This window comes from Lygodium microphyllum, chromosome 11 (assembly GCF_053477565.2).
Source record: "Lygodium microphyllum isolate KBCC chromosome 11, Lygodium_microphyllum_v1.1.10, whole genome shotgun sequence".
NCBI classification, from domain to species: domain Eukaryota; kingdom Viridiplantae; phylum Streptophyta; class Polypodiopsida; order Schizaeales; family Lygodiaceae; genus Lygodium; species Lygodium microphyllum.
Window position 1 is genome coordinate 142,850,542 of NC_141145.1, and position 24,550 is coordinate 142,875,091.

The 24,550-nt window shown below is 39.3% G+C and overlaps 3 protein-coding genes across 3 annotated transcripts; 2 read left to right on the plus strand and 1 right to left on the minus strand.

Annotated features, from left to right (window-relative positions):
- Positions 1-332: 332 nt before the first annotated feature.
- Positions 333-2,834, plus strand: LOC148029457 (uncharacterized). Its single transcript, XM_087688277.1, has 4 exons — positions 333-1,127; positions 1,598-1,838; positions 1,923-2,040; positions 2,371-2,834. Exons 1-4 carry the CDS (start codon positions 517-519, stop codon positions 2,460-2,462), a joined length of 1,062 nt encoding a protein of 353 aa, XP_087544403.1. The 5' UTR covers positions 333-516; the 3' UTR covers positions 2,463-2,834.
- Positions 2,835-6,157: 3,323 nt separating this feature from the next.
- On the minus strand, positions 6,158-8,130 carry LOC148029458 (uncharacterized). Its single transcript, XM_087688566.1, has 6 exons — positions 7,647-8,130; positions 7,313-7,535; positions 7,052-7,228; positions 6,838-6,922; positions 6,469-6,589; positions 6,158-6,369 (listed from the first exon to the last, which is right to left on the minus strand). Exons 1-6 carry the CDS (start codon positions 8,128-8,130, stop codon positions 6,158-6,160), a joined length of 1,302 nt encoding a protein of 433 aa, XP_087544692.1.
- A 13,270-nt stretch (positions 8,131-21,400) lies between these two features.
- LOC148029459 (uncharacterized) lies at positions 21,401-24,280 on the plus strand. The gene is made up of 9 exons (XM_087688712.1): positions 21,401-21,439; positions 21,531-21,623; positions 21,705-22,467; positions 22,716-22,903; positions 23,000-23,131; positions 23,233-23,409; positions 23,719-23,809; positions 23,900-23,994; positions 24,087-24,280. The coding sequence occupies exons 3-9, from the start codon at positions 22,456-22,458 to the stop codon at positions 24,088-24,090; spliced, it is 699 nt and encodes a 232-aa protein (XP_087544838.1). The 5' UTR covers positions 21,401-21,439; positions 21,531-21,623; positions 21,705-22,455; the 3' UTR covers positions 24,091-24,280.
- The last annotated feature ends 270 nt before the right edge of the window (positions 24,281-24,550 follow it).

The window sequence follows — 24,550 nt, forward strand, 5'->3', positions numbered from 1 at the left end:
GGGGTTGGGAACCAATGGCAAGCCACAATCCCATTGGGACTTGCTGATTTTGCGAGCGGTTGGGAGCTTGGTTGCAACCCACACCCTGGTGGGAACAGGCGCGCCAACCGTTGGAGGGAGGTTGGATGGTGCGTGGAAAGCCTCTTACTGGGAGGCGATGAGGGAGGAGTTGGATCATGGATGCCATCTGGCGGGATCGAAGCGTCTGCAAGCGGATCGCGGATCGGGATGTGTTGGCCAAATGGTGGGGCCGCCTCGGCATGCTACACGTGGCAACACGTGGGGAGTCGTGCGATGGGAGAGAACCTACCACAACCCGGCAGACTGTTTGCGCTGGAGCAACGGCATTTGATGAGACGAGAGGGAGAGAGAGAGGGGTTGAGAGAGGGGGGAGGGATCAAGGAAGCAAGAAGCGTCTGGAACCTCCTTTTGCTTCTCCTCTCTAACAATTGTACCTCTTGTCGCTCTCCTTTGCAGGCGGAACCCTAACCCTAATCCCGTCTGCGTCTCCCGGCCATGGGCAAGCTCATACAGTGCGACGGCGCTCCCCTCCTGGAACCCCTCCCGCAGCCCCTCCATGGCCCCGCTCCATCCCTCGACCCTTGGCTCGGCTCCTTGCAAGTCTCCATTCCTTCTCCCGACGAATCTTCCATCGACTGCCTCTCCTCCCTCTTCGACGACGACGACGAGGCCTCTCCCTCCTCCTCCTGGGATGCCGTCCCTGGCCTCGAGCCTCAGCAGCGCCAGGCTCTTCTCAAGCTCGCCTCGAAAGGTGTCTTCTGGAAGCACCCTACCAAGGCCGTTTCCTGTGTCCTCACTCTGCACCACGGAGGAGACGTAGATGCAGACGGAAACTGCCTCTTCACTGCCGCGCAGAAGGCCATGGCCTTGCAGGACTCCCCGCAGCAGGTCAGACGGAAGGCTGTCCAGAGATTCCTCCGCAACTACGAGGACGAACGGGCGGACAAGGCTGCTATTGATCGCGCTATTCACAACCTCTACACTCCAGATCTGGCGTCGGGATGGGGGGTTCACGTTGTTCAAGAAGTAAAGCTTCTCGCCAAGAAGGACGAACGGGAGTCCCTTGATCGAGCTGTTCTAGATTTGGTGCAATGCGGTGTGTCCAGGTTTGTCTTTGAATGTAGCCAAGTATTTGCATGCCGATCCGGGCAGGTTTTGCATTACGATGGCGTTTCTAGAAGGAATTGACTAGCTTAGCCCTGTCTCTGCTTGTGCCTTGATAGTATACGCCCTTGATTTGCGTAAGTATAGTGTCTTGTCCACGTTCATTCGACACGTTCTCGTATCAAGACCAAAGGAGTTGCCATTGCGTAAATGCCTACTCCCGGAAGCACATGGTGGAGATCTGGACCGTGTCTTAATTCACGTTTCATTCGCATCATGACAGTCGTTTTTGGACGGGCATGACGGCGCGGCGTATGGATATCTAATGTTAGCCTTCATACCGACTAAGCAGGTTTCTGACCTGTGGTTCATATTCGAGGCTCACATATCGCCGTAGTGACATGCTGACTGTGGCTTTGCTGACGGATTTTATCTTGCCTGTCATGTTGACTTACGTCCCGGATCTGAGCAGGGAAGAAGCGGCCGAGACCGTCTACAAAGAACGATGCATCAGCATTCGTAAGGGAGGAGACTGGGCCAAGTTTATGTCTGTTGCTGGCGATGCTAACGATGAGTACGACATAATCACGCTTCTGTACACGCAGGAGGGGCTGGTCAGCATAGAGGAGAATCGAGAAGGCCGTGCAGCGGCCTTTGGGGATGACATTGCTATCGAGAGCCTCGCGTCTGAGTACAACCGAGAAATTTTTGTGGTATACATGCTGTCAAAATTGTATTATTCGCCGTGTTTGTAAGCCTTCTGTGAGCAACAGGTGATTTGGCCATTTTCTTATCAGGTGCAGGCTCATGGAGCTGATGCTATGGTGGATGAAGAGCACTGCGTATTCTTCTTGACACATCGTCCACTGGGAGAGGTGCAACACTCACCGGCATTTTTGTTCATGAAAGGCACTGGTACGTGAGACGTTGGATATTCTGGTTAATTGTATCTCGATTCCCGTTTATTCACGATAGGAAATGGTAACTGTAGTTTTGAATACATCGGATCATAATTCTATCAAGTTGTATCACGCCAACTCATAGTTTGAGATGATCAAGATAATGTTTGTTGTGCTTTGGCCCCTAGAGAGAGAGAGAGAGAGAGAGAGAGAGAGAGAGAGAGAGAGAGAGAGAGGGAGGGAGGGAGGGAGGGAGGGAGGGAGGGAGGGAGGGAGAGAGAGAGAGAGAGAGAGAGATGACGAAAAAAAAAAGATAGAAAGATGACCATTATCCCCTTGCTAGCAGGCTGGTGTGGATCTGGTGCCGACCATTATGAGCCCTTGATTGCCCGCCCAGCTTCATCGATCACCCAAGACAAAGTCGCTCTTGTTTTGTGAGAAGAGTGGCTTTCCCCCAATTTTGAAGCGTTGTACCATCATCCACACTTCATCTGATTCACTCTTACTGAAACGAGAGAAGAGTTATAATCGCCTTCTCCCAGTTAGTGAAGGGAGTGGCTGTCTGAAGAGTGCTTTTTGTCTTCCCGGTTCCTTTGGCTCGCCAAATTGGCTGGGTCGCAATTTTCCTGATTTTTCTTGAGAATCAGTGCATTCTTTGTATCGAAAGTTAGAGGAGTATTCTTTTGTATTGAGGGTTAAAACTATTGCGGACTCGCCATTTTTCTAATCAACAATCCCTCCCCGGAGGGGCTCGTTTACTTGTTTTTCTTTTTGAATTGGATTGGACGTGCTTGAATTTAGTGTTTCGAATCTGTGGGTCACTTTTTGTAACGAGAAGACAGTGGTGCCAATTCTCCAATATGTAACACCGAAGAAATTAAAGGAAAGTTCTGCCAGCTGGAGACCCTTTATGAATAAGTTCAACTTTAGTTAGTGAAGAGGATTTAGATCAAGCTGAAAGCTGGTTCCAGATGTTCCCCATGTACGGCGCGCACAAATGTCACCCACACATGAACCAGGGTTTTTAAAGGGGTTTTGCCTCTCCGCCTTCTCTCGTCTTCTCCTCAAGTCCTTAAGTCCTTAAATGAGCTCTCTTAGGATTGCGAATTTTTATCGTGTAGCTCGTAATATAGTACGTGGGTTAAGTATCGAGTGGATTTTCTAAACCTCGGGTCATTGTGTTCATTCTTGGGGTGTAATCAACTCTTTGGCCAATCATAATGTCTCTTGGGTTATAGCTCTCGGGGATTGTTTCTCACAATTTTCATTGTTGCAGAGCTTCTCTGTGTTTTGCGGTCAGTAAATCAAATCTTGCAACGGTAATTCACTCATAAGTGACCGACCATCTTAGACGAAAACTGGAATGGGACATGCTATCGTTAATTTTTCTTTAACCGATTAAACTATGCATTGGGTTCTCAACCAATTCTCGAACAGACCATGGGTGAAGTTCACACTAGCGATGGAAGTGTGTGTTCAAATGCAGTTTTGATTACTTAAAAGCAACCAATAATAAAAGGTTATACACACTTGTTGAATCGAATTTTGCCATGTGTAGAGAGAAACATATTCCATCAGCCAATTCTTTCTTTCGGGCATTGTGCGCGTGCAGGGGGGGAAAAAAGTTGCCTTGGAATTTACAATAAAAGAATTGTGGGTCGATGCTTTCGTGGAGGGAAGGCAAGAGGGGCTTCCTATGTGCTACATGACACCCCCAAACTTTTCGTTAATAATAAGAAAGGATAATTGACGAATGCATTAAAAAAATTCCAAAGTATATCATGAAGGTTTTGAGTGTAGGTTTGGAGATGATTAAAGTAAGGCTTAATAAAAGCAAGGTGGAGACCGTTAAAAGTTAACAAGGCATTTGGAAGGGGGGTGTTAAAATTTTAAAAACGAGTGATGCATTGCAAAATTAATATTAAAAAAAGAAATTGTCAAGGGGGTGTTAAAATTTTAAAAACGAGTGATGCATTGCAAAATTAATATTAAAAAAAGAAATTGTCAAAGGGGGTTGAATATGCGTGCGAGAAAAATTCATGTTAAAAAAGTGGTGTTGCAAAATTTACATTTAAAAATCAAGCCTCATGGCACTTCGTGGATGGGGAGAAGGGTACGAGGAAAAAAATTAAAATTAAAAAAAAAGCTGTCGTGAAAAAGAAGTGAGGCACGCTAAAAAATTGCACGAAACATGGAAGCATCACATGGTGGCTTGGATGGGAAGGGGCTCCCTCCCCCCTAGCCCCCAACCTTTCATTAATAATAAGAAAAGAAAATTGATGAATTCCACAAATCTAAAATCAGCCTGATGTCATTCATACAATGCTCCCCGAATCTCAATTTCTTTTCCAAAATAAAAAGCTAAAAAGAAAATCTAAAGTATGTTATAAAGGTTTGCGTGTGGGTCTAGAAACGATTAAAGGTAAGATTAATAAAGGTAGGGTGGAGACGATTAAAGTAAATGTTATTAAAGGTAAGGTGGAGCCTTAAGTCTTGAAAGCAAATGATGGAAGGTGTTTTGACAAGTGGGAGTCTACGGAAGGAAGGTCACACATGTAAGCTCCATTTCTATGCATCTAATATGGCCATGTGGCATGCATCCTCCCTCTCTCTCCCAGGCTTGAAACCTTTAATGCTCTCTCTCTCTCTCTCTCTCTCTCTCTCTCTCTCTCTCTCTCTTCGTGTTTAGAAATACTCGACATCATCATTATCTTCATTTGCTAATATGGAAAGTCCACCACTCTAGACAATTCAATTTTGCTTTGATCTCATACTAGCGTTCTTGGCGCGCTTTGCACGCAAGGAACACTATCTCGGTTTGCGGCAGCTTCGTTGTCGCGAAGTGGGGTGCGTAATGCCTATCACAAAAACATCACATTTTACTCTCCTCTACTCAACCCCTCTATCTCTCATCCCATTTACATCTTCCCCCTTTTATCCACACTCACTCACTCACTCAATCACTCTCTCTCTCTCTCTCTCTCTCTCTCTCTCTCTCTCTCTCTTACACACATGTATAAAAGACCAAATATGCATTTGCATCAAAGAGTACATAGACTCGTATATACATGCAATGACTATGCACCGAACTTATAGACTTTGTATCTATACTTGCTCTACACAACAATTAGAAACAACTTGTATCCTTGGATGTTATAATGAGAAATAACATTCCTACGGTGAAACGAACCACAAATAAAAGATATATGAGCCACACCACAAATTTAAGTTTGTCCAAGCATTGCATGCAAAATCTCAGTATTAATAACCCACATAGGTGAATCAAAGCTCGAAACCAAAGTTTCTTCTAGAGATTGCACCAATTTGCACCAATAACCTTGCACCACAATTTCAAGTATTAACAAACCACAAAGTGTTACTCCTTGATTGTGCCTATGCATCTACATCCAAATGTTACAAAAAAATTTATAGTTCCCATAGGGTCTAACCAAAACGAAGCTTTCTTTTCTTTGAGAAATAACTAGGAAAATTTCCACTCTCCAATATAGCATGGCCAGACGAAGCAAGTCCGATCGCCACTCTTCGTCTTGTTGATGGTACAGGGGACATAATAGTATTTCCACTCTCCAATATAGCATGACCAGGCAAAGCAAGTCCGATCGCCACTCTTCGTCTTGTTGATGGTACATGGGACTTAACATTAAAACAACAATACCTGCTATGCGCAATAGCTAGAAGTAGCTCTACATGATCATTCGATGTTACAATCAAAAATAACATTGCTACGTTGAAATGAACCACAAAGTGTAAGCATATCCAAGCATCAAATATAGATAGGTGAAGCAAAGCCCAAAACCAAATCTTGCCCCACAGTTGAAAACTTTGTACCACAAATCCAAGTATCAACAAACCACGAAGTACCACTTCTTGATTACACCTATGATAAATAGATATAGATACATCTACATCCAAACGCCATAAAGATGTTGAAACTTTCCATCGGGCCTAACCAAAATGAAGCTTTCTTTTCTTTGAGGATCACTGGGAAAAATTCCATTCTCCAACACAACATGCTCAGGAGAAGCAAGTCCCATTGCCACTCTTCGTCCCGGTGATGGTACAGGGGATATGATAGTCTTTCCTCTCTTTCTTGCGCCTAAAATTTTAAAAGCTCACAATGTAAATATGAACACATCCAACAATTGACAAAGATCACTTAACAGTGGAATAACAATACTTGGCTTAATACTTGCAAACCACTTGGCAGGCATTGTCACAGCTTGATGTAGCGTCACAAAACAATTGAGGTTCTTAAATTCATATGCCGGCCACCCCCTCGGTATTCTATCAGTGTGAGATCGCCGAAACCTCTTGTCCTGCTCAGCTTCACCCATATGCACTTGAAAGCACTGAGTATACCCACAATGCACCACCTCAATAAAGACTGAAAGTAAAATCTCTATGTTGACATCATCATACAAACGCTCAATGACCCTTGCAAGCGTTCTACTTATAATATCATCCATTGTCACTGCGCGCAAGTTACATTGCAGTTCCTTCTGATACTCAGAAGCTGGATAATAACCCCAGCTTGGAGTAGGCATCTGCAAAAGTCAAGCAAACACTTATATACAGTGTAGGGAATATATACTCAATTACCATCGAGTATATGCTAATTGAATAGAGCTTTGAGGCTATCTCACATACACACCAAGCAAGGACTACAAAGCCATCAAAATTCAATAGATACATCTCTAAAAAAATGCAAGCATATCTTCCACTCTCCAAAAAATTCATATTTGTATGCATCTTTGCAAAAAAGCAATGCACCTCATTGCATCTTCTGAAGTACCTCCTTGTACATAATGTTCGTTGTGACATTCATAGTGCTTCCATCCTCATCCAATAACACCCTCACACCGCATGAGGATTTCACCCTTGAAAATGCAACATACAACAGTCCATGTGTAAATACTGGTGTCTTTAAGTAAAGACCAACAACAAACAATGTCTGGCCTTGCGACTTATTGATCGTCATAGCAAACACCAATCGAATAGGAAATTGCCTTCGCCTCATAGCAAATGGAAATTGCAAGGTGCTAGGAATAAAAGTGATCCTAGGAATAAAAACTCGTTCCCCTACATTTGTCCTTGTTATTATTTCAGCATCTATCACCTTTTTATTGAATGCCTTACACATCAACCGTGTACCATTACACAAACCTTCTGCTGGGTTTAAGTTCCTAAGCAGAATAATAGGTGCATTCATCTTTAGCAACAATAGATGGGGAGGATATCCACCTCCAAGGTCCAGTGTATTTAAATACTCTATAGAGTACAAAAATGAGCTATCACCCGTCTCTGCAATTGAATCCGCACTATAGTACTGCATAACTTCTCCTGGCATCGATTGCAATGCAGAATGATTCAAAGAAGCCACCTCTGTATTCCGCGCTGCAAGTATAGCACACTCACTAAAATATGCCCCAAAGTCTCTCACCGCGGACACTTCACCGTACACACTATTAACCAAGGTTTCAATAGAGCACCCTTTCAACACCATGCTAGATGGAATATGTAACTTATCACAATTCTCCGTAATACCCACTCCATCCCCTATCCCTTGAATCCAAGCAACAAATCCATTATCCATTACATCACCAACGGTTGACATCCTCATATTCCCAGACAACCTTAGCACCTTAACGTACTGCCATAAATGAGAGCAACATAGTGCTGCATTAGCAATATCTTCACGGGAGCCCTTCATCACGACGGGCAGGATTTTTCTAAAATCACCCCCAAGCAAAGTAACCTTTCCACCAAATGGTTTACCACAGCTCATAATATCTCTTAAAGTTCTATCAACAGCTTCAAATGCAAACCTGTGCATCATGGGAGCCTCATCCCATAAAATAAGGCTCGATTGTCTGAATAGTTGAGCAAGATCGCTTTGAACATGAATATTACAAGTGGATCGATTACATAGATCCAATGAAATTTTAAATCTCGAGTGAGTAGTACGACTGCCCTGTAGAAGTAAAGCAGCAATGCCAGATGATGCCGTTGCCAATGCTATATGACCATCACTGCGCAACCTAGCAAGTAGACACTTGTAAAGGCTTTCCAGACCCACCGGGACCATAAAAAAAAAAACATCCCCAAAGTTTCCACCAATGGCACCTATAACTGCATTATATGCAACCCTTTGTCCATCATTCAACATTGCCTCCATACAAACACAAACTCTACGTTGCTCCAGTATATCATATACATATTCATCTTTTAAAAGAGGGTGAGCACACAACTGAGAATCTGTTCGATGAGGTTCTGGCAATCCATCAAAGTCAGACAATCTTCACCCATGTTGTCGCGCAAAAGATCCTGAAGATGCAATAAAGCCCTCTTTGATGCCTCTTGTTGTAGAACTGCAGAAGATATATGCACATGCTCTAGCTGTAACTTATACAAAATATCCTCCACCATCGATGACATAAACCTATCCCAGAGTTGACTAGGCTGCGCAGGCTCACAGAAGACCAAAATTGTAGCAAACAAAGCACGCAACTGGGCACCAATTTGTACAGATACAGCCTCTTCCAAGCACACAACACACTCATCATCACCCTCTAACATGCCCTTTGCAATGCAAGCTTCCTTAAAGGTGTTGTACACCACGTTGCCAATAGTACGCAAATCATCAAAAGACATATATCCTGGAGACACTGTCAAGAGCATTCGCAAGTAATAACGCTCACCAGATGTGGGCGTCACAAAGTATATTCCACCACATGTATTTCCACGCTCTCTCTCCGTCCATACCTTTCGTTGTGCATTCGACACCCAATACACCGGGAAGTCTTGTTACCGAATAGCTCGAGCCTCTGGATGAATACGATTGTACACAAACCATTCCGTAAGAGTAGTTTTCCTGTTATCTTCATTCTACATAACATCTGATATATTGTCTGTATCTTGAAACACCACATAATTATCATCAAGCAAGTGCACCTGCAACCGCTGTATATCAGGCTTCTCATTGTGCAATGCATAGTCATATATTCGCCAACACGCTTCCGAAGCAGAAACATACCGTGCATCTAAATAACTCTCGATCTCATCCACTTCATGAATGGTCGTACCATTTAACCCTGAGTTTCCAACAAAAAATTTAATCGTTGCACGATCATGTCCCTTGTATATATACTTATACAAATACTTAACAGTTGCTGCCACCCAAGTTGAGCATACCTCAACATTTATATGTACATTGTATTTTTTTACTCAAGTACGAATTGTATGGAACAATCCATCGATTATCAATAGTATTACCCTTTATTGTGACTGTCTTTCCATCATCTCGTCTTCTATAAACAGGATAGCCAGAGCTATTAACAGTTGTTACATTCACAAACCTCCGAGGGAAATTTTTAGTACATCGACCATTGCGCATGCAAGGGCTCTTGGGATTCATTACACCACAAGGACCATGGACATTGCATTTTGAGATAGTTTCAAACAAAGCTGAAAACTTTGCTTTATCAGGAAACTCAACACAAACAAATCTATCATAATGGCATGCTTCAGAGGGTTTAAAAGGGTGCTCCAAAATTAGCAAAGTATGAGAATGTAGTAGCCCCCGCTTTTGAAACTCAATCACACTAACATAGCCTGCAACATTTCCAAACAGATTCATTTTCAACAACGTAGGCATCATATCAGCATATTTTTTATGGAATACCCGAGCAGTCAAATCAGGACGATCATAAGCAGTCTGTCCAGGCAATAAAGCATTAGTTATCTCTAACCACTTTGGATTACATGTCATCGTTATAAATAGATTAGGTTTTCCCTTACTTCGCACTATAGCCATGGCATCTTGATACAACTGATACATGTGTCTTGGCCCACTAGTAAAAGAAGACGGCAAAACCACCCTTTTTCCAATAGAGGCACCAATAATCCCCATCGGCCCATCATCCATCACTCCCACCATATCTGCTAAGCCCTTATAAACTTCCGAGCGTAAAACTGATTGATTTTGACGACACCAAGCTAACCTACATTGCTCTATACTACAATAAGCATCAACAATAAATTGTTGCAACAATCGGCCACCCCGCAACATGCACACCTCAGTGTCCTCACGCACTTGTAGTCGAAATGCATAAAATTGCATCTGAGTAACATAGTTCTTATTAGACAATCCATGTATATTAATTGGAACATTAACACCACTATAAGGTACCTTTACATGCCAACCATCATCACCCATAGGAAAAAGAAGAAGGTATAGCATTGGCATAACTATGAAGTCCCTCACGAATCAAGCTATCATGATTTAGAGCCCCTCCTTGCAAAACGTTCCGGCACTCAACTATAGTAGAACACATCTCTTTATACCCCCTCTGGTCATGTCTTGCCATTTGAGCCCTAAGCCTAGCAATCTGCCATCATCTATATCGTGTAGAGTTGAGTCTATACCTATGAATACGCAACACATAATCCCTGCTAGTTCTTTGATTATTTAATCCCATATTGTTTGGATTCTCACAAAGCCTGCATATCAAGAGAAAACATGTATTCTTTCAACCAGAGACTTGATTGGGATTAGTATTTCCAAAAAGACTTAAAAGCAGAATCAATCTAGAATCACATATTTACAAACTCTTGAAAAGAGAAAGAATACACAATCTTTATTCCAATCCATAGCAAGTACCTAGACATTGAAACGTATTTTACAGAGAATATTACTCTTTGATACGTAATACATTGCAACTAGACATAATAATTATATGTATAAATAAACTATAGATCAATGTTTACAAACTCTTTAAAAGAGAGAAGAATGCATCACCCCCAATAAATTGAACCAAACACTGGAGAGAGAGAGAGAGAGAGAGAGAGAGAGAGAGAGAGAGAGAGAGAGAGAGAGAGAATATTACAATTAGACCATAGAACTAGAAAATATTACTCACATGCATTACACCATAAAAATGAATAAAGTTATATATCCACATTGTTTGATATGATATCAAGCGTCAAGAAACAGACATCACACCACACTGTAGATACCCAATAAAGTTTACTCAATGTAGTCTCATTACAAAAAAAGGGAGCACACATTATCACAAAAAAAGCAGTGGCCCAAGTATTTCATATCTTCATAAGCGAGACAACAATAGATCATAACCTTCATCCAAATGTTGAAGAGCTCTAGAGACAAAGAGAGATCAAACCTTGGGAAAGAGGTATCACATCGTTACATTAAAACCAATATACAATATAAGCTTCACAAAAAGGAAGCACACATCACAAAAAAAACATTGGTCCAAGCACTTTCAAGTAAGATATAAACGAGACGATAATAGATCATAAGCCTTAGCCAAGCAAATCCTCCTCAATTGGGATAGTTCATTTGATGACTCAATTGTTGTAGCAAGGCATTGAACCTATTAACATTCATTTGGAATTGCAAAAACGGTAGTCGATTACCCCTCTGGCAAATCATAGGCTCGTGGTCATCTCCAAGCCCCCAAAACGATGCCCACATATCATTCAACAACAAATTCATCAACCTACTTGTCTTAGAGACAATTGCTGAAAGTTCCCTCACTTCACCACCCAAACCACTCGAGACTTGTCTCAGAGACAATTGCTGAAAGTTCCCTTATTTCACCACCCAAACCACTCGAGACTTGTTGAAGAACACTCTGGGTGTGCTTTGTCTCGCATACAACACTATACAAACCCTTAGCTTGTTCATGCAATTCTGTAGAGTAAATAGTAAGTGCATGATCGACATGTGTGGATAAACTTGTCTGCAATTCCATCAACTCATTCATCTTAGTTTCGAGGCGTTTAAACTCCAAAGAACTTGAAGCAGCCTTTGGGTTTCTTCGGATCATTGATGTCCTTGTGGATTTATTAACATGCCCTCCCTGCTGCCTCGCCACTTCTTTCATCTTTCGCACATTAACTTTATTCACTCCATTAAACTCCACATTTTGGCTGTAACAAAATACACAAATGACTATCTTCCCAAAAAGAACACAATACCTTGGTGAAAATACAATTATTAGAATAACTATCTCCCATACCCATGCGAATGGCTCCAAGCAGGCAAGCGTCGAAGAGATGATGTTGTGGTTGTTTCTTTGATTTAACCAAATCAATTGCATTCAATGGAGTCGAATGCACTATGTCTGGAACATCGTCCATAGCTTTGCTTTGTTCCATGATGACTACACGAAACTTTCAATAGAGTATAAGAGTCCTAATAGAGAAATCTCAAAGCAATTGAAGACAAACACATTTCCAACTGAAAACCTTAAATCGAAAGTGTATTGGACTCAAAGACAAAAGAATAGTCATGCACAAACACGTGTAAATAATCATGCACGAGCACATGACACTCACCAATATATTGCCATGCCTTACCTCCTCTCCTTCCACTCTCTCTCTCTCTCTCTCTCTCTCTCTCTCTCTCTCTCTCTCTCTCTCTCTCTCTCTCTCTGTGCAAGCCCTACTAATACGTCTTGCCAAAGGCTCGAATGTGTTAAAGATCCAAAGATGTTCGACGCTTGGTCCAAGCACTTTCATAGATCAACTAATAAACTATTATCATCATCATATCATATCATAATCATAATATAATAATAATAATAATAATGATAATAATAATAATAATAAAAACTAATAATACATAATAACAAACTAATAATACATATTTATGATATAATAAAATATAATAACTAACAATAACAAAGTTAAAATAACAACCATTAACAAAACTATATAATTATATAATATAACATTAATAATAATAATCAAATAATACAATAATAAAAATATAATGCAATATAATAATAATAAAATAATAATAAACAATACAACAATAACATAATATAAAACAATATCTAATCTAAACAAAATAATACCACAATAAATAAATAAACTATAAACTAACAATAAACTAATAAACAATACAACAGCAATCATCATCATCATCATCATTATCATTGTTATCATTATCATTATATTATATTATATTATATTATATAAATATAATATAAAATATAAAATATAATATATATAAATATATAAATATAAACTAATGAGATATAATATATCTATCTAAGCGAGACGATAATAGATCAACTAATAAACTATTATTATGATAATAGATCATCAACATTGGTCCAAGCACTTTCAAGTAAGATGCAAACTATTAAAATGAGATAAAAAAATCTTAATAATTTGAAAGAGATAGACAATGTTTTTTAAAATGGAGATTTTCATCAATCGAATAAAACACAACTCATTTAAAAAGTCTTGCAAAGATTATATATATATATATATATAAAGCATGTGGTGATTTTCAATTTGGAAAATATAGATAATGTTTTTCAAAAAGGAGATTTTCAAGGACGTGCTTACATAGCGACGACTCATCCAAGTTAACATTGCCAAAAACCTATCTAGTCTAGATATAAACTTTGAAAGAAGCAAATTGCACATCAAGGGCAATGCTCTCGAGTGAAAGGGAATGATCCCACACGGTGATTCATCTGGGTTAACATTGCCAAAAACCTATTAAGGGAAACTTTCAAAGAAGTAAGTTGCACATCAAGGGAAACTTTTTCATTCTTATGAGCAATTAACTTGAAAATATCTTAAGTTTATCTCACACATAAGACTCAAGTAGGTCTTCAAGATGCATTTGGATTATTTCAAGCAAATTCTCATGGCTCCTTAGTTGAGAGAAGATTAGGCTTTTTGTCACAATGGATGTATCTAGTCAAGGATCAAAGCCAACGCCACAATGACCAGTGAATTGGTATTTTAGGTGGTGCACTACAACTATATCATTACTCACTACAACTATAACTAATTATTTTATATTATCACTATTCACATTATTTATATTATTATTAGTATTTTTTGTATATATATTTATACAAATATTTATACTAATAAAATAATAATAAACTAAATCAATCAAAATACAATAAAAACTAAATCAAAAATTAAAATAACAATAACAATACCACAATAAACTAACAATAAATGGAATATAATATCATCATCATATCATATCATAATAACATCATATCATATAATAATAATAATAATAATAAAAATGTAACAATACATATTTATAATACAATACAATATAATAACTAACAATAACAAAGTTAAAATAACAACCATTAACAAAACTATATAACCATATAATATAACAATAACAATAACAATAATAATAATAGTAAAATAATACAATAATAAAAATGTAATAACATAATAATGATAATGATAATAATAATAATAATAAAATAATAATAATAAAATAATAATAAAAAAATTAATCCACATTCACATTAACATTAACTATTTAACATTCACATTCACATTCATATTTTAACATTAACTATTTAACATTCACATTAATAAACTATCTAAACAATAATAAACTAATAACATCATAATCATATCATAACATAACATAATTACTAATAAATAAACTATAACTATTAACTAATAATAACTATTAGCTATAACATTAACTATTAATTATTAACATAACAAAAGAATATAATAATAATAATAATAACAACAACAACAACAACTAAAACAATATCTAACTCTAAATAAAATAATACCACAACAATAAATAAAATAAACTAGAAACTAACAATAAACTAATAAACTAATATCATCATTACATCATATCATAATAACATCATATCATATAATAATAATAATAACAACAACAACAACAACAACAAACTAACAATACATATTTATAATATAATACATATTTATAACTAACAATAACAAAGTTAAAATAACAACCATTAACAAAACTATATAACTATATAATATAACAATAACAATAACAACAACAACAATAATAATAATAAAATAAATAAACAATACAATAATAAAAATGTAATGTAATAATAACATAATAATGATAATGATAATAATAATAATATAATAATAAACAAATTAATTAACATTCACATCCACATTATTTAACATTCACATTATTTAACACATTTAACATTCACATTAATTAACATTCACATTAACCTTTAACACATTGACATTGACATTAACACATTCACATTAACATTAACATTCATTCACATTAACATTTAACATTAACTTAAAATAAACAATACAATAAAAAATGTAATGTAATAATAACATAATAATGATAATGATAATAATAATAAAAAATGTAATTAACATTCACATTGACATTAACACATTCACATTAATTAACATTCACATTCATTCACATAATAATAACAAACTAACAATACATATTTATATTATAATACATATTTATAACTAACAATAACAAAGTTGAAATAACAACCATTAACAAAATTAGCAAAACTATATAACTATATAATATAATAATAACAATAACAATAATAATAAAATAAACAATACAATAATAAAAATGTAATGTAATAATAACATAATAATAATGATAATGATAATAATAATAAAATAATAATAAACAAATTAATTAACATTCAAATTCATATTAACACATTCACATTCATATTCACATTATTTAACACATTTAACATTCACATTCACATTAACATTAACTAACATTCACATTAATCACATTAACTAACATTAACTAAAATTAATCACATTAACATTAACAGATTCACATTAACATTAACATTAATCACATTAACTAAAATTATTCACATTAACATTAACATTAATCACATTAACTAACATTAATTAACATTAACTAACATTAATTAACATTAACTAAAATAATAAGTAACTATTAATTAATTAATATTAATAACTGCCACGCAGGGGAGGGGGGCAGCAGCGACGATAGGAGGGAGGATGACTTGGCAGGGAGGGCTAGGCGCGTCACTAGCGAGGGGGGAAGGGGGGGGCAGCGTGACTGGGGGTAGAGAGAGAGAGAGAGAGAGAGAGAGAGAGAGAGAGAGAGAGAGAGAGAGCACCTTCAGCTCCTTCAGCTCCTTCAACGAACGAACATGAACGAACGAAAGCTCTGAATCTCCTGAAGCTCCTGAAGCACCTTCACTAAGCTCCTCAACGAAAGCGAAACCTTCTCCACCCTGCAATCTATATCTAAGTTCATCCTCATCATGAGAGAGGGAGGACGTGAAGATGTGGGGCATTAAAGCCACCTCAACCTCCCATGCATGCTTGCAATTCAAATTCAAAAGTTTCGGGAGAAAAAGGGAGGCTTGGGAGAAAAATGGAGGTTTGGGAGATAATCGAACCTCCAGCCAAAATAATAAGTAAGAATAGATTACATTAGGCACTTGCATATTTAGTGTTTCTCAATCTTTGACTTAGTTGGCAAATTTGATCCTAAGGGGGGATCCTTCACCTTAGATGGTGGGCCAAATCCTGCTTGAATGAGTAGAAGAAGTATCCTACGAGATCTCCTCTCTCTCTGCCCTGCGACGGACCAGATTGGAACACAAGTCATTGAGAGTGAAGTGGAAGGGTAGGTCAATGTTCGAGATGAAGAGGCAAACAAAGAAGATCCTCTCTCTCTCTCTCTCTCTCTCTCCCCTTGCCTAGATTGGATTGCAAGTCGTTGAGGGTGCACTGGACCATCAGGGCCATGGCATGCCTAGGTCCATTTGGCCTATCTAAGTTCATATACTCAGGTTTATCGAAGTGTGGCTCAAGTACTTGACTCGTTGTTCGAAAATTATGGGACTCTAATAAGTGGAACAAGTATCGCAAAAAATGATGATACTAGAAAGACTACTACACATGCATACGTGGCAAAATGTAACCCCCCCTCTCTCTCTTTTTCTCTTTTTAAAAACGTTTTTAAAATACCCACTCATTTTTTTTCCCATCAACTTCCGTCTTTTCCTAGGCTGTATAAAAGAGTCCATACAAATCAAAACTTGTGTGTGACCGTAGTGCCTTGATAATAGGGCCCCTCCACACGAAGTAAAAGAACTTAAGTGTGGTGTGGCTCTGGCTCCTTCTCTCATCATCATCATACTCTCTGCCTCTCCCTCTCCGTCCACATTGGAACTTAAGTGTGGTGTGGCTCTGTCTCCTTCTCTCATCATCATCATACTCTCTGCCTCTTTCTCCGTCCACATTGGAACACAGGTAGGTTATCGTGAGGGTAGGTAGCCTTTGAGATGAAGAGGCGGACAAAGGGAGACGATGATCTCTCTCTCTCTCTTTAGCCAGATTGAAACGCAGGTCATCCGGGGTAAAGCGGATCATCATCATCATCATCTCTTCTCTCTCTGCTCTCTCTCTCTCGCCCAGATTGGAACGTAGGTCATCGAGGGTGAGGCCATGCTGGAGATCAGGTTTAGTGCCTGATGCGATCATGGCCATGCTGGACTCGTCCGTGTAACCGTACTAGTGTTGGCGAAGGGGAGGGCGGTGTCGAGACCTCTTGGCTGGTGAAGCGCGGCTCAGTCAGGTGGAGGTAAGCCAGGCCAGGCCGTAGCTATAATTAGAGCTCAGGTGGGAGATGAGGTAGAGCCTCCGTAGAGGCTCGAGGCATGCAGGTTCGAGTCGGTCGCCCCGAGATGGGGCACAACATGCTGTTTGAATTAGGTGGTGGTTATATGTAGGATGGAGGGTAGCTCGAAAATGATGAGTAGTAGCTTGTGGTCTCGCTGGAGAGGGCAGATAGTCAAGAGCAACAACATGCAGGAATTACAGAAGAGACAAGCGTCTTGATGATCGTCATTATGGCTTGGATGTAGCATAACTATTATTAGCTGTAGTAGGTCTACCAATGGTACCATTAGGAATGGGAAATGACAAACGTCTTCTTTTCTGCATCATGTGCATAATGCCAAGGAACGGAGGTGGTGGGCCCGTGGAGAAGCCATTCCCCTTTCTCTCTTTAAAAATGCCAGCATCATTGGACCCTCAACTCTAGACCTCGGGCAGTTGGGATTAACGGCTGTCATTGATCCCTCTCCTCATGATCACATTGCGGACGTTAATCCCCTGGGCAAGTAAACCCATCCGTTTTTGGTGAGCCCGCCCACAATCTTAAACTCGTCAAGTCAGAAAAGTGCCATCGATGGTACAAGGGAGACGTGTGTGCGCATGCGAAACTGGAGACGCCTTAACTCCTTATAATTGGGAGGGGCCCAGAGAATGTAGCGCCGCCAATGAACAGGGTGGCATTGACACGTGTGCGCATGCCAAGTTGTAGATGCCGTGCCTTTGTTTCTCACGAATGCAAACTTGCCTGCTGCGTGCATTGTTCCTTCCGTTCTCTCTCTCTCTATCTCTCATACCTATAATAGTGTGTGCATCCCTTAGTTCGGCGTCTTCATCCCTCCCTCAGTTCGGCGTCTTCATCCCTCCCACAGTAGCGTGCCCAGCTCGTGACATAGGAGGTTGCAGCGTGACGTCTGTGTGGGAGGCTGCAACGTCTCAGGAGGTTGCAGCGTCTTCATCTGCGTGACAGGAGGTTGCCCAGTCTTCATCTGTGTTTCAGGAGGCTGCAACGTCTAAGGAGGCTGCCGTTACAAGAGGTTGCCCAGTCACAGGAGGCACCATGGGAGGAGGTTGCAGCGTCTTCATCTGCGTGACAGGAGGTTGCCCAGTCTTCATCTGCATCTCAGGAAGCTGCAACGTCTAAGGAGGCTGCCGTTATAGGAGGTTGCCCAGTCACAGGAGGCACCGTGGGAGATAGTGCAAAGAGCTGCCAAGCAGCTTCATGCTTAGGCAAGCACCCTTTATATATTTGACATTGATTTATGACTTCGTAGCTATGTTTTGGCAGGAGGCACCTGTTTGCTGAGGCCGTCACAGGAGGCGCCTGTTCTTCTTCGCCTACCTAGCTGACCCTGCATGCGTGGTGACACCCTCTCTGCTGACTGGTTAGTTACGACAAGTGGTTCCTCTCTGCGGACTGGTCATGTGTAGTTTCCATACATGTCTTTGTAAATTGCAACCCACTCAAGCGACATCTTTTGCCCCGTTTACAAATTTGATTCTGTAAAACCCGTACCCACTTAAACAGCCGTTTCTCTGCACACCTGGAGCGCACATTTGTGGTCAACCATGTCCCGTTACCTGCAGCGTGGGAGAGCACGTCGAGGCCTATGACTTGCGGCTAGTCGCTGTTCGAGCGCGCTTTGCTGGGCTTGGGGCAGCCTCTGTTTATTGCTTTCGTGCTAGGACAGAAGGTAATGATCCTCATCATGTTGTCTTCTTCGTAGATGTCTTACGCTTCACTGTCTATGTCTCAATACGCAATAGATGAGGATCCTAAATTCTGTGTGTGTTGAAGCCATATTATGTATTCTTGGTGCCTTTGAAGGATTCAAGGCAGTACGATGGATTAGAATGTTGTAACCTTTTCATGTCACCAAGTAATGATTTTTAATCTATTCATAAATTGCCACACCTTGTCTCATTTTGTCTTGGTCTCTCGCTCTTGGTTGATTGCCTCGATCAATAAAATGGATTAGACTAGCGTCAATGTGATTGAATATGGATTAGACTAACATTTGGGGCTCACAATATTTGAAAAACCTTGCATCTTTCAATTCTTTTGTATAATTTTACAATAATCTCATAACAATGCTCTCTTTGGATGCAAACATATTGATGTTGGAAGAGTTACTTATGTTGGAAGTGCCAATGCTTGGAGTTAGTAGTACCATATTGCATACATGCTAAGCATAGTCCAAGTGCCATCACTTGGCATTTTCAAGGTTTGTTGATTAGGTCTCTATATTGCTAACATCACTATCATTTTGGAATATGATTACAATGAAAAACCTCAATCTTGGTTACAATCGTAGTAATGTGACTACCCCTAATGTAGTCATAAGCCTAATGGGACTACCCCTAATGTAGTCACAAGCCTAATGTCATTTTCAAATATGATTACAATGTAGAACCTGGATCTTGGTTGTAGCCACATTAATGGGACTATCCTTGATGTAGTTGCAAGCCCACCAATCATCACTTTTAGCTTTTTCCATGCCCCAGAATCTACTTAATGGCCGCATACCATTAGGGATATGGCAATTAATAAATGTGCAAAGCATAGATCTACCTATAGATAATCTATATAGGTCCATTTTGGCAAGTGTTGGAAACTGTATGAATGTGTTGAGTCTCAATCCTTCTCAAAATTCATTAATTGGAATCATATAAGAAGCCCAACAACCATAGCATAGTCCAAGTGCCATCACTTGGCATTTTCAAGGTTTGTTGATTAGGTCTCTATGTTGCTAACGTCACTATCATTTTGGAATATGATTACAATGAAAAACCTCAATCTTGGTTACAACCGCAGTAATGGGACTGTCCCTAATGTAGTCACAAGCCTAATGTCATTTTCAAATATGATTACAATGTAGAACCTCGATCTTGGTTGCAGCCACATTAATGAGACTATCCTTAATGTAGTTGCAAGCCCACCAATCATCACTTTTAGCTTTTTCCATGCCCCAAAATCTACTGAATGACCGCATACCATTAGGGATATGGCAATTAATACATGTGCAAATCATAGATCTACCTATAGATCATCTATATAGGTCAATTTTAGCGAGTGTTGGGAATTGTATGAATGTGTTGAGTCTCAATCCTTCTCAAAATTCGTTAATTGGAATCATATAGGAAGCCCAACAACCATGTTACAATGTCAAAATATATATTATTGCACTAAGAACAATAAGGCAAGGCACTAGTACTTGGAAGTGGTTGTAGTGAGGTGATAGCTTGGTGAAGAATTGTAACATTAGAGGTATCTGACCTACTATTGATAGCCTACCAATTTTTTGAATAGGATACATCAATTATTTGATGGATGGACTTTTTTATTGTTACTAAATTGAACACATCTAGTCATTAGATTGGATGTGGCATCCACCATTGGTCACAAATCATGACATATTCAATCTTTTGTCTTTCATTGAGCATGTCCACAAAAGTAAGCCATGCTACTCATTTTTTGAAGAGCATATTGATTATTTTGCTAATCTAGGATGGAGCTCACAATATTTGGGAAGCATTATGGATTATTCATTTCTTGTTGTCATGTACTTGTCATGATGGATTACTTTATGGATTCTGTTATGTTACATGGTTTATGTCATGGTTATGAGTAGTTATGAACTACTCACTTTTTGTTGTAACATACTTGTCATGGATTATGTGACATGGATTTTTTAATGGATTATGAGTATTTATGTACGATACTGTGTCACGGATTATATTATGGAGTACTCACTTCCTTTGCACTTAGTTGACATGTACTTGGTTATGAGTAGTTATAAACTTCTCACTTTTTGTTATTTTGTGACATGGATTATGTTATGGTTATGAGTAGGTAGGCACGCTTTTACATCCGACAAATGGCTCCACGCACTCGCAGCCATCCTTCGTCGGATGTCCATTCGCAAAAAAATACTAGAGTAAGATGCATTATTTAATATTAGTTTAGGGTTTTCTTGACGTTCATTATTGATTTCTCACATATTATGTAGTTCCGTTTCTTTTTTTTAGGTTGCATCATCTCCTTGATGTACTCGTAGAGGGGTTCTTGCGACAGGTGCATCTCAAACATCCATCGAAAGAGATGTCTCGAGCTACACTCAGGTAAGTGTTTATCCTACTTTCGATTTTGTTAGTAAGCATACTCCTAAGATGTGATACTTAATAGAATGTCACTTTGCATAGGAGAACCCACCGTACATGGAGATCACACTGCCTGATGGGTCTCTTGCCCATCAGTTCCGTGTTGATATTCTTTGTCCGAAGAGGCATATCAACATAAAGAGATGGGCAAGGATGATAGAGCATTTGAAGGATGAGCATGGTATCCACTTTGATATTCCATGTCGAAAGACCGACCGTTCCATAGGCACACATCATGCTTGCCATACTGTTGGTGCTTGGCATCGCCAGGCAGAGGCTCGGTTCTCTAACCTTGAAAGAAAGTTGAGTTTGGCCCGAAGTAAGTACGAGAAGGCTTAGTATGTGAGAGCGAGCTCATTATGGGACTTACTCGAAGATGCTGAGAGTACCATGGAGAGGTAGGAGTATGTGGAGGCATTTGTGAGTAGACAGATGGGCAAATATGATTCCAAAAGAGATAAGCGTGTGCGGAGAACTCAGAGTCGAATAGTGGATGACTACAAAAAATATGTAAGTTTCTTACCCGATATTGTTTTTCCTTCTATAGTGTCATATGTGAATGCAATTTTATTACCTTGGTCTTGAGTTTATCGTTTTTTATATATGTATATTCACTCACAAGTTGCCTTCCTGAGAAACGGCCTCGCACACGAGAGTCTGAGGATGTGCCTCATATTGATGATGAGGGTCAAGTCTTAGACCACCATCCTGAGTTGCAAACAGTGGAGCGAAACTTTCAGATGGAGATGAATAGCTTGTTGTGAACTGGTCCTCCATCCCCACTGGCGATGTTATGGATTTTCAGGTTAGTTTATGGGCAAGTTTGTGGCTTATGGTTATAGTTATGGATTATGTTATGCTTATGCTAGGATTACGATGGTTATGTTAGGTTATGGTTATAGTTGTGGTTATGGTTATGTTATGTCATGGTTGTGCTATGGTTATGTTAGGTTATGGTTATAGTTATGGTTATGGTTATGTTATGTTATGTTAGGTTAATGCTTTAGGATTATGGTTATGGTTATGGTTATGTTTATGGTTATGGCATTGTAGGGCGAGGGGAATAAGCGCTTCACGTCGCTCCTCCTATCACCTCGACCCATCTTAATCACCATCTCCTCCCCTCTTGAGTATCCAAGCGACGCACCCCGTTGCATATTCACAATTGGATGTAGTTTGGTTGACATATTTAAGAATGGCTCTCCTGTCAAGACGAGGGGGCAAAAAAGTACCACCTTAAGGTGCATTCTTATTAATTGTAATGCTTTCATTGTGTTGTATTTCTTGTACTTATGCTTGGTTGCATTGTGTGTGGTTGCTTTCTGGTATTATTTTAGGTTAGAGAGTTCCGTACATATCAAGTTCGTGGCTCTATGTTCAAAACTCCGTGTGGATGTCGACCATGCTTTATTGGATGCATTGCGGTGCGTAGAGGAAGCATCCACCCGTACTATGAATTTGTTCACCATGTAAGTTTACTAAACTAGTTATAGCTTTCTTGGTGGTTGCCTGATGATTAGGGCTAGGGATTTTATTATTTTACTAAACTAATTTTGACTTTCATTCATAGTTGGATGGAGTATGTGATTCCAAGAGAGCACGTGCATGATGTATGTTTCGTGGATAGTCTGTGGTTTCCATACATCAATATGGTTGAGCCACAAGACGATGGTGTGTCATTGAGAAATTACTTTGATAGCTGCGATCCCACGAGGGCCACATTTATATTTCTTCTAGTGCTTGTGAGGTTTGTAGTCCATTTATGCATACTTAATGAAAATGATAAATCATAGCCCTTTGATGCACTAGTTTTAATAGCAATCTTTGATGTATAGGTCACATTGGTGCCTTTTTGTGGTTTTCAACCCTATGCTAAAAAGGGTTGAAAAATTACATGGTGATCAGGGCGCCATCGTATGCCTTGACTCGTTGGAATGCACTGATTTCATAGCATGTCTACCCTATGTATACATATATCTTAACAATCTATATGCATCCATGTAATATGTTGTGTCACATATGTATTATGTTCATTGCTTTTGTGTCTGTGTTTCAGGGCCGTGTTTGCATTATCGAGACTTTGTATAGACCCAGCGTGCACCAAGTTTCTATCGGACGTGGATAAAATGAAGCTCATCCACATTAAGGTGTGTCACTATAGTGTTAAAGTAATGTTGTCACTTAGAAATGTAACATAGGGTTGTTCACATAAAGATGACTAGAATCTCTTTTCACAGGCCCCTCAACAAATAAATGCAGTAGACTGTGGATTCTATGTGATGGCTTACTACTCATCGAGGGTGGCGTGGTTGGGAAACCAACCAAAAACTGGGTAAGTCTATACTGGTATAATTGCTTTTGCTATGCGACTTTGAATGGTCTAGTGTGCATACATCAATTCATCATCAACTTATCGTATTGCAGTTAACAAGAAAATGGTTCAATGCCACTTATGTTACAACTTTGAAGGAGGACCTTTACCAGTGGGCACTTGGAGTGTTGGAGAGGTGATCTTGTGTGGATTATATGGTTATGGACATTTACTTGGTTTGTGGCAGTCATGGACTTATGGTCTCACTTATGGTCATGTACTTGGTTTGCGGCAGACATGTACTCACTTGTCAAGGTCTTATGGTCTCTTATGTAATGATACATATGCAAGGTTTCATTTGTTAAGTTTTTTTAATGTAAAGGTTTTTTTAATGTCAAGGTAATGCTTTTACGCTATGGTTTGGGGTTTATTACATCATGGTTTATGGTCTCTTACGTCATGGTTTATGGTTTATTACGTCAAGGTCTTATGGTCTCTGGTTTATTACGTCATGGTTTATTATGTCGTAAAGTACTTATTGAATATTAAGAGACATTATCTTGTGCTGCATTCTTGT